Here is an 11,505-nt window from a genome sequence, read left to right as displayed (position 1 = left end):
TGTTACAAGTGTCACACGAGCTAATATTAATAATGGTGAACAGAGTGGCCGATGTGTTGACATGGTTGGCCATTAGTCTTTCTTCATAGAACATCAACCATGAATAATATTTTAAGCAGTTCAACATCAATAGTACAATAAATGAACAATCCTCCTTCATTTCATTGAAAATACTTTAAATAAAGGCCCACTATGGAGTCATAGCAGGTATCATTATATGCAGTCAGTATCATAAGTATTAAGTGTATGGGGACAACACCAAGAAACAACTGCCAATTTTTGTCAACATTCCTATCTTTTCGCTGTTCTGATGTATTTGAAAAGGCAGACCCTTAACACTAATTAGTGTGTTAGAGTAATCAGAGAAAGTAGTTCATGGGGCAATAATAAACTCTCATAGGTTTGACAGCATCATAAGGAATCTTTCCCTCCCATTAAAAGGGATAATGAGAAGTCAAAACCTACTTTTCTCATATGTAAAAAGTGGACACAAGTGTACATAAATGCAAATAAGATAGCCTGCTAGGACAGAATTTAACATGAATTGTAAATATATTTGTAACCCCTTGGCTTTCATACAGTGCCATCTGGTCATCATTTCTACTTTTCCAGCTGATCTAAACTCAACTGTCCACAAAAGTTCTCAACATATCATTTACTGACAAATCCTGCACATGACACCATACAAATTTATATTAATACTGCAACAGTAACGATAGCTTCTTATCACAGTCAAAGATTAAAAAAACAAACATATATCCCAAAATTCGATTTACAAGGGATATACAGTCAACTGATATGTAATGTATTAGGCGTTGCTCTACAATACATCTCATATTTATCATGAATTAATGTGATTTGTGTTTGAACTATTGGTCTGGTGGTTCAACTACAGATGAGGTAATTTTGTGGTTGTGGCGTATTGGATGTTTATGTAATACAGTCTTTTAAAGGTGTCTCTAATATTTGTTGATACTTTGTTCACCTCACTAACATCATGTGACTCTCAATGAATTCTGCAACTGACCAAGACTGCTAATCAATTTAATCTACATGCACATGAGTCATATTAAGGTCTCTTCTTAGGCCATCGTTCCATTCAGATTATCTTTAATTTAATTAATTAAAAGCTTAAGACAGTTGTCATAACTGGAATAAATGGAAATATTTGCAGCCTCTATTTCCATTTCTATTTTAAATTAGTTGAAATGACAGTAGGCTCTATATTGTGACCATCTGAGAGCAATGCTGCTCTGTCTCATCCTCCTATACTCTGTGGACTCAGCTGGTGGGTGGCCTCCTTCCAGTATTCTATTTGAAAAAGCTGAAGACAAACGAACCCAGTATCAAGGCCAAGATCACACAGCAGCAGAAGATCATCATTTGTTTCTGGAGAACAGGAGGAAAACGGATAGAGACAGAAGGGAAGACGGTGTTGCATTATATTTCTTATTTAGAATCATATTATATCAATTATAACAGTCTTGAACAATGTTAACTATTTGGGTAATTTCATTCCAACTTTGTGTGTAAAATATAAAATTCGAAATGATTATACTGCTTGACCAAAGTTGATTTTCTGAGAAAGGCATGTTCGTGAATGAGAAAACAATGATGACAATGAAAACATGGACTTATTTATGAATACCTGTAGTCGAGTGTGGAGATATTCATTCTCAAAGAGGCATTTGAAAAGTCAACAAAATTACCAATTGCAATGTGGCCTCCTAATATCACAGGTAAATGCAACTCCTGGCTTCATCTTGAATTTGTGATAAATCAGTAAATGCATGTTATATTATATGATATATAATATTATGTTATATGATATTAAAATCTATTGGTCCTGAGGCTGTTACGACTTGATAATGTTTCAACAGGTCATTAATGTTACTGCCAAATCAGTCTCAACTTACCCTGCGCGCCTCTTGCTGGAATTTGGCTGCCTTTTTGGTATCAGCCACTGCTCTTTCTACGAAGCCCACTGACTGGTCCATGTTGCCCTCAATTCTGTCAATCATGCCACCCTGGAAGAGGGCAAGACAAGATGGAACAATGCCAGAGAAGAGAACAACGGTTGTCTGTCATATTGACCATTGACCATTTGAGTAGCAAGAAAGTGCTGCAACTCCTTTGTTTTGTCTTTTAGCTGAAGTATAAGTGGTGTTATGTAGGTGGACATCTGCTGCTGGTGTCCTTTACCTGCATTTTATCACACAGTTGCACAAATAAACAGATCACATGAGGCCAATATCTATTTGACTTTTAACTGTCCGGGCTTCCTGAAGCTTTAAAATTCCTATCCAGTGGATTTGATATCTACACCAGTTTTTCACATGTTCAATAGTAAGATGAAAATAGCAAAATTAAAGTTTTTTCCGGCTGGTAATTTTTCCTGAAAACCTAAAATACCACTTGTATTACTAGTGTATGTAAGAAGATTCCAAAAAGTTGATGACAGGGCTTTCTTTTATAAAAAGGAAAACAATTAAAGGCAACATAATCATCTCTTAATCTTTAAACCTGTGTAGAGCAATAGCACTAAAAAGACTATAGACTACTGTTGATGCAGCCTGTTAATATTAGCTGTAATATAGGGAGAGAGTTGTCTCGAAATGTTGGTTCGAATTACAGTTTTCAGATTTTTCCAATTTCCAAACTGTAAATTTGAATCTCCATAATGAGCTGTTGTCATCGTTGTGGTGGTGTGTACCTGATTCTCAACCAGCATGGCAATATCTACAAACATGTCATGGAGCTCTTTGATGCTGCTTTCCAGCCTCATGATGTCTTTGTGACGAGCCTCAATCTCATTCAGGGCCTGCTGGTTGATTTTAGAGTCCATAATCTGTGGAATGAAGGGTGTGCGGTGTAAGACACTTCAGAATGAAGTAGAAAAATGAGAATACATTAAAAAGATAAACACATAATAGAAACAGATCTTCAGAGAACAAATTCATATTGGTGGAATGATACAGGTGCACATGCTCAAACACCAAATTAAACATCTGGTCGAGTTTAACAGGGGGCTGACTCAATAGAAAAGCCAGACATTTTCAGGTCATGATCATGAAAGACAGATAATTCTCACACAATGAATTGTCTATTAAAGATTGATAATTGATTTTCTGTTGATCAACTTACTACTACCTGCGCCAGGCCGCCGAGAAGGGAAATATGTGTTGGGTGCCGAGTGTTTGTGCAAGGGCCTCTTGTGTTTGCTGTGATTCACACAGTTTGAAAAACATATTTTTTATTGACTGTTATATACCGTCATTCACTGCTGACTCCTCACTCCTCCTAACCGGCTGCGGCCACAAGTGATCAACAACTCCTTCGGATATTGTCTCAGTTAAGGATTAGGAGTTGTTCCTGCTCAGATCTGCACACCTTAGTAAACCCGCAAAAGCTGATTTGGTAGTGTTCCTGGTCTGTTTCTCCACCAACACTGATGTATATGATGGTGGCTCATTGGGGCAGTGCTAAGTGCGTGTGTGCAGTGAGTGTTTGTGGTTGAACGCAGTCTACTGAATGCACTAGTTGATTAATTGTTTCAGCTCTGGTTGTGCTATTTCCACAAAAAAGGCAGATTCACACTAATCTTCTCACCCCGGCAGTAAAGACAGCTGAGTTGCCTCCCTCCAGCATTTCTTCCAGTTCCTCGTCAGTTGTTGCTTTCCCCGCTGTGATGAACAGAAAGAAGAGTTGTAGTCGTGTTTTAGATAACCTGTTAACAGCTGAAAGGCCTGGTTCATACAGATGCTAAAGACGGACTGAGAAACACAGCTGCCAGTGCTTGGACTTGACAAAAGTAAAGGCACTTTACACTGAAGCATGGCATGTTAAGTGACAATAAGGCCAATATGCCTGTGTATAATCAAATTAAAGTTACAATAATGATGACAGCATGTTTACAGTGGCTTCAACCTGACTCATGTTAAAGGTTACCATGTGAAGTAGATTTCTACAATGGACAGAGGTGACATATTTCTGCCATATCAGTAACCTTTTTATGTAAACGATACACACACAAGAGTCATGGAAATCTCACAAACTGTCACACACTGTCAAAAAAAAAAAATGCAATAGTACATATATAAATCAATAGAAAAGTAATATTAAAATCTGACTGTAAGAGGTGAGAATTGGATTTATCCTAAAAGCAGATATAACACTTTTGACAACATGGAGCAAGCTGCAATGATGTGTGTACACACACACACACACACACACACACACACACACACACACACACACACACACACACACACACACACACACATATATATGATTGTTATATATATATATATATATATATATATATATATATATATATATATATATATATATATATATATATATATATATATATATATATATACCATATAGTTGTTATTACACTATTACAGCTTGCTTCGTGTTGTCATACCATGCTATAAGTTCACATAAAGCCTACACACACATCATCTTAATGAACAGGTATAGTCCCCATAATAGCACAAACCAAAAGTTACTACTGGCAAAATTAAGATACTTCTGCTCAACACCAAATATGTGTCCTTTTTATTGTTTAGTGTAAGTAATCATGCCATTCTTTTGTTTGTTTGTAATATGTAATAATTCATTGTAACTTACTGATTTCCAGCTGTCGGGCAATTCGTCCTTTGCTCTTATCTCTGAAGTCAACCTGAGCCTCGTTGTATTTTGTCATCACCTCTACAAACTTCTTCGCCAGGATAGCATGCTGGGAGAAACAACAATGTAGTCCTGTTGATTTACTTAAAAAAGTGAGTAAATACACAGGGGTCCCTCTATCAGAGGATCAGTAGTTCAATCCCCAGTTCCACTCGTCCATATTGATGTGTCAAACCCCAAATTGCACCTGTTTTGTGCATATTGTGTATGACTGTTAATTAGTCCTGATGGGCAGGTTGCAGGTGATTGAATGGGAATGAAGACAAGTAGTGTTAAAGCGCTTTGAGTGGTCGGAAGACTAGAAGAGACACGGACCTATTCACAAGTACAGGTCCGTTTACCATTTTCAATTTGGCACTATTTTGTAATATACCAATAGGATGTAACACTCAGGACAAGTTCATTCTTAAGGTAATACTTGCAGTTTGCAAAAAAGCTAAAACTAAGAATGACTAGGCAAGGAAGCAACAACGAAAGGAGAGTGTATAGTGATTGTAAAGGAACTGATCTTTTCTCTAATACTCTGTATCAATACATACAAGTATAAAAATGGTTATAAATATGGATATTACACAAAAAAGAAAAAAATACTTGGTATTATGATATTAGTGCCTACTACAAGAGGGAGAAGGGTAAGAGGGGAAGAACTTCCACCTAACACTCAGCATCCTTTAACTTTGATCCCCAGTTGTATTTACTGCTGAAGTTAAGTCACGTAAACTTCATCTAATGTTGTCATCTAATATTGTCAGACCTGTGATTTGCGTATCCTGAGGTCGGCTGAGGCCCTCTCTTCTGTTTTTGACTCAAGCTGGCGTTCAATACCTGATATGCACACACACACACAAACGCACGCACATACACAGACATACACGCACACACACGCACATATGCACACACGCACACACGCACACACACACGCGCACACACACACACACACACACACACACACACACACACACACACACACACACACACACACAGACAGAGTGAGAGAGAGAAAAGACAGATGCAACAAATACTGTGATTCTGTTGTTGTACAAGTCTGAGAAGATGAGACAGAAATACTTCTGGATTATAAATAAATATACTGTATGTCTAATCAAACATGACATATGTTGTGATTAACAGTGGAAGACGGCTGCTTTACTCTCACATGGCACTATTATTCTCAAACACTGTAGTTCCATGTTTTTGCATCTATGTACCACCACAAAATAAGGCAATAACATTTGGAAAAACAAAATAATAATAATAATGTATCCTCTATTAATCCCCTTGGGGAATTTTTTTTTTGGATTTGATCCATCCTTGATTGAGGAGCAGTGGGCTGCCCTGTGAGGCGCCTGGGGAAAAATATATACATATTTTATGCTATTTAAAGTGGGAAGTACTTTCCTGTAAGGTTATAAAGCAACAAAAACAAAGACTAGGCCTGTGAGGAATAAATACTGACTCTTAAGTTTGTTTCTTGCATTGTTGGCTGACTTCTTGATCTCATTGGTGAGGGCTTCAACGTCATTTTGTGTTTCTGAAAGAGTGATAACAGAGATTATAAAACACTCATAAATAACTAAAAGTAAAAGAGTTGAAGGTGAATACGTGTGTGTTTGTTACTCTGTTCAGATGTGGGGGCCGACAAGATGGTGGAGTAGAGTTTTTTTATTTCCGTGACGCTCTCGTCAATCTTGTCAATGCTGCTGCGAATATCTTCCGACTGATAGACACACACATACACACATGCACATGCATTCTTTCATCAGTAAGCAAGAAATATATTTTCTTTTGGAAATGTGAGAAATAGACAGACTGACACAAATAGAACACCTGATTGAAGAAATCATCCATGAAAGCCTCGCTCTCCACAGTAACCTCAATGTCATCGCCTCCAACATCACTCTTCTGTTAAACACACGAAGATTTAAAAGACGGTCAATACTGAACTTAAGGGATGAAATATACACAGGTAGCTAAGAATAACTTTTAGTAAGTATTTCCAATGTCTTTCAAATACAGAAAGCAAACAATACAATACCTTCTTTTTAAAAAAAAAGGGGCCCTGAAGTAATATTGTAGTTCGGCCTAGTATATAATAACAAATGGCTTGGCAATATTTCTATTAAATAACATTGTATTTTTTGTAATATGGCACACCAATAAACTGCTATGTCAAACTTGTTTAGTGGTTTAATTATCACATGGAATTTTCACATGGGATTCATAAATTTACATTGGATTTTCTGGTCTAGAAACATAGATTTTCTTGCAGCCAATACATATATATATATATATATATATATATATATATATATATATATATATATATATATATATATATATATATATATACATATATTATATATATATTATATATATATAAATATATATATGATAATAATAATATAATATATAAAGAAGATGAGATTTATTATGAATATAATCATTGTTATATTGATCACTATGCTATAATAATTATTCTATGTTTTAAAACAGACACTATATTCCTAAAGTCTTTGTCAACTATAATATTAAATAAAAATGTGTTATATATAAGACTGAGTAGTTAAAGAAGATTAATTCACTCTTTAGTTTCAGCATTACAGAAAGCAGTAGTGTGTGCGAGCTAATGTTAACCTGCATTGCTTTTACGTCACAGTGGCATGCACACGGCCAGTCGACAACCTACTTTAAAGGGTTATTTTGAATGCAGTTTTCATATGACAGCAGGTAAATGAAATACACATGGAATGATAGCAAGCGGTTCTTTAATTGTCATTAGAAACATTGGCTTATTCCAGACTGTGCGACCGTGCCTCCACACACACGCACACACGCACACACACACACACACACACACACACACACACACACACACAGTGACGTTACATTCACGTTACAGGCTCGTAGCAGTGAGAGGGCCTGTGCACCACAGGGGATATGTGATCATGACTGAACAAACAGATCCTGCCTACCTCTTTCAGCTGCGCCAATCGGTCCTTCATCTTGAGGAGGCTGTGGTTCAAGTGCAAATTAATAAATAGATACAAAAAACAAAAACCACGGGCCTCAGACAATAATGCTCTCTCTTGCCCACAACAGCTATTACACTGTCACCCAAATTAGCCCGGTAGGAAATGATTAGCAAATTCAATTAATCCTGGAGATTTGACCGGAAACGAGCTGCCAGAGCCAGAAAGGATCCGTAGACACAAAAGTGAGTTAGAATAAGGAATAAATTAAAACTGTACATGAATAGAAGGCCTTGGTTGTTTGGATGTTTCTCTCTGAGGCAATAGTTGTGCTCAACCGAACCGGAGGTCCTACTAAGCCTCTATCCTCTAAGAACGGATTAGGACAACAGCGTCCAGCCCGATAAACCTGTCTCCCCTCACCCCTCCCTCGTCTCCCAGCACTGTGTGTGTGCTCCTTTAGGTGTTCCTATTCTATTGGTCTAGAACTTGCAAATTGAAATGTACACCAAGTGCCCAAAAATAGTATTATATTATTTATTTTATTTTGTTTCTTACTACTAACTGCATAAAGCATTTTAAGTGGGTATGCTATTGTGAACAAAACACATGTATATACAGTACAAAAGTATTTTGAGCATACCAGAAACTGCAATACTAATAAAAACATGTTATTTTGAATAACGACTGTATTGAAAAAACAATATATTTGTGTTTTCTGAAAACAAGTTTATTGTTAATGTTAACTCTTCACAGATTATCATTTGTATGAACAAAAGTTAAGTGTTTTTCACTGCAACAAATACTTCTAATACGTCTAAGATATACATCAAGTACGCTGTGTTGCATCTGCTATTTATTATTGTTTGAATGCTTACCATTTCATGTTCTGCTCAGAACACTAAAGAGCTCTTAATGGTTGGTAATGTTGATGTAGACCAGTTAATGAAAGGAGCTTCATGGCCTCTAGAGGGTGCTAACATAGTGTATAAAGAGTTTAAAGAGGACAAAGGTTACAACATTGTAACCCTAGTCCCATAAGCACAGGTAGAGCCCTCTACTGGACTATATGGGTAAAACTTTCCTCTAATCATGAGCATACATGTTCACACACTAAATATTTTCATAGGCATAACCGGCCAATCAGGACATATTCATGTGGAGCCCACAGTATAAAAGGCAGCACACCCCACTGCCAAGCGATACCCCTCTTCAATGTGGCTATAGAAGTGACAGGGCCATCTCGGTATAGGACTGTGCTTACAGATATTGGGTTACAATATTGTAGCCAAAGTAAAGTTGATGGAGCCCGATTTCTGCTAGAACATAACACACCACACAGATCCTGACTGACTGAAGGTTAGTTGTAACAGCCTAACTAGTCCTTAATAAGTCGGGGCCAGCTAACCCAGGTGGTAAATTCAATTCAATTAGTAGTACAAAGTACAATAGATGTAATGTGTACAGAATGACCAATGTAACAGAGTTACAACACATTAAATCAGCATATGACAGAAATCATTCACATAATGAGAGTCGTAAGCATGATGGAAAAGTTATGAAGTAATAATATTGGGAATAATAATAGTAATGTGACATATTATTATGATTATTAATATAAATAATAATCATAATACTACTACTACTACTAATAATAATTGCATTGATTGCCAGGCGAGACCACTGTCCAGATAAAAGATCCATGGAAACCTGTGAGGATAGAAAGTACAAAGACTCCGGGGAAGAAGTAAAGTTAGTAATATGCATTGAAGAAACATGAATTCATCCAGAAGGAGCGAGAGAAGCGGAGAGAGGAGCTCAGTGTATCCTAAGACCCCAGCCGACCAAAGCGGTCTAGACCTAGTGACATATCTAGGGGGCTGGACCAGGGCAAACCTGAGCCAGCCCAAACTATAAGTAACTATATATTTCCTTATTTCTTTCCTTTTCTCTCTCCGTCTGACTTATTTCTTTCCTTACAGAATTAAAACGTATTTTTCTTCTCCAAATGTTAGCTGTTTCACATTAGTAAACAATCTGTTATGATACCATTTAACTACTTATTTAATATTTATCATGTTCCAAAAATATTATTTTTATTATTGGAAATAGTTTGGCTACAGGTATTTTAAGTAACACAAACAAACATTCTGCCCAAGAAGGTGTAGGATTCCAAAAACACTTTGATCTAATTTCACTTTTGCACCACAGCTATGACGTTTCAGTATCAACTTCAGTACAAATATATCTCAACATTAGCCTGGACCAACTCAACTCTAATTAGCCCGGGACCTGTTCCTGGTGCCCCCCATGTTAATCCCCATCCACACACTCACTCCCCTACTGTGTCAGCCCATTAGTTCACATCATGTCACACACAGCCCTCATGGTGTTTGGCACACACACACACACACACACACACACACACACACACACACACACACACACACACACACACACACACACACACACAGCCGGACATAACTATGAACATAAAACGCAGGGCTCCATTATTGTCCATGTGTGTGTCTGTGTGTAGCTGTGTGTGTGACAGTGTTATGGCTATATGTAAGTGTGTGTCCACCTTTAACCAGGTTTTATGTGTGTTCCCAGACCTGCTGATCAAAAACATGCAGTGCTGAACTGCTTGGCCTGGTGGTCTGCCCAGACCGGGTGGTCTCAGGATTTATTGCAAGCTGTTGTGTGTTTTCTGGGGGGAGTGTTGTTCTCTACAAGTGTCATTGGATAATGTGTATCTCTTTGCAAACAGTCTAATACCCAGATCAAGTGTGAAGGCTGGGTGTCACTGACCCCCGCGTGTTACTGAACGATCACGTCTCCTTCCATTTCAAGTGAAAGCATGAAAATACGTGAGTGGCCAGTTGCTTCCGCTTCATAAAATCCAGTTAGCGTTTGTCTAGCAAGTATTACATGGTTGTACATGATTGTACATGGTTTTATATGGTTGTCCATGGTTGTAAGTGGTTATTTATTGTGCATGGCTTTATTTAATCTGTCTGCCTGGGATCCGCACATAACAACCTCTCTGCTGTTCTCAAATCTATCACAGGGATGTCAGGTGACAGCCATCAGCACCCACTGGCTCTGGAAACATTTAACAGTTTCCTTTTGAATTGCCACTTACCTATTTTATTTCTACTGCATCATCTGTGTTTTTCATTGTGTTTGTCATTATCTGCTTGATTTATATTCATTGGCCTTAGTTGTGTGCTGCTATTCTAGCAGTCTGTGGATTAAAATTAGTTTCAGAATATTACTAAAAAAAGCTATTTAAATGGACCAGGTCAGATTTTACACTAAGCAATTAACATTAGTAAAACATTCCACTGGGGAAAATGTTCATCTTAACCACCACAATTAGAAATATGCTGAAACCTAGAGTTTATTTCCAAAAACTAATCATGGATTACAGTTGACCCGCAGGATGTAGTTTGGATGCGCCAGACCAATATGAGTGTTACAAATAAATACAAATGTACCCCTTTATCTATAAGGCTTTTTCTTTCTTTATGTTTTTCTTTCTGATGCTGGCCAGCTTAAAGAATGCTTATCACAACAATATTGTGAATTCATGCACATTAGTCATTTTATGTGATTTTAAACAAAAGTTTGGGACATTTTATGGTCTAAAATTAGTTCTGTATTAATTGTTTTTAAAATACATTTATTTTTGGAATTGTTTTCATGCTTTGACCTCTTCTTACTCAGTTTAAATCTTGAAGGACCATCTTGTTAAAAAAAAAAAGTGAAACAAAACATATAATAATAAATTGCACTGTATGCACTCGACAACTAGATGTGGATTACATGTTGTTAAATT

At 37.0% G+C, this 11,505-nt stretch overlaps 1 protein-coding gene across 1 annotated transcript; it reads right to left on the bottom strand.

Moving 5' to 3' along the window:
* Nucleotides 1-1,311: 1,311 nt before the first annotated feature.
* On the bottom strand, nt 1,312-7,697 carry stx3a (syntaxin 3a). The gene is made up of 10 exons (XM_068591972.1): nt 7,668-7,697; nt 6,523-6,597; nt 6,313-6,412; nt 6,152-6,226; nt 5,450-5,520; nt 4,636-4,744; nt 3,610-3,683; nt 2,714-2,848; nt 1,917-2,027; nt 1,312-1,389 (listed from the first exon to the last, which is right to left on the bottom strand). Exons 1-10 carry the CDS (start codon nt 7,695-7,697, stop codon nt 1,312-1,314), a joined length of 858 nt encoding a protein of 285 aa, XP_068448073.1.
* Between the last annotated feature and the right edge of the window lie 3,808 nt (nt 7,698-11,505).

The sequence above is a fragment of the Clinocottus analis genome, unplaced genomic scaffold, assembly GCF_023055335.1.
Source record: "Clinocottus analis isolate CAN_PGR_092001 unplaced genomic scaffold, fCliAna1.0.p SCAF_26, whole genome shotgun sequence".
In the NCBI taxonomy this organism is placed as follows: Eukaryota; Metazoa; Chordata; class Actinopteri; order Perciformes; family Cottidae; genus Clinocottus; species Clinocottus analis.
The sequence above is the reverse complement of the archived record's forward strand: the minus strand, read 5'-3'. Positions and strand labels throughout refer to the sequence as shown.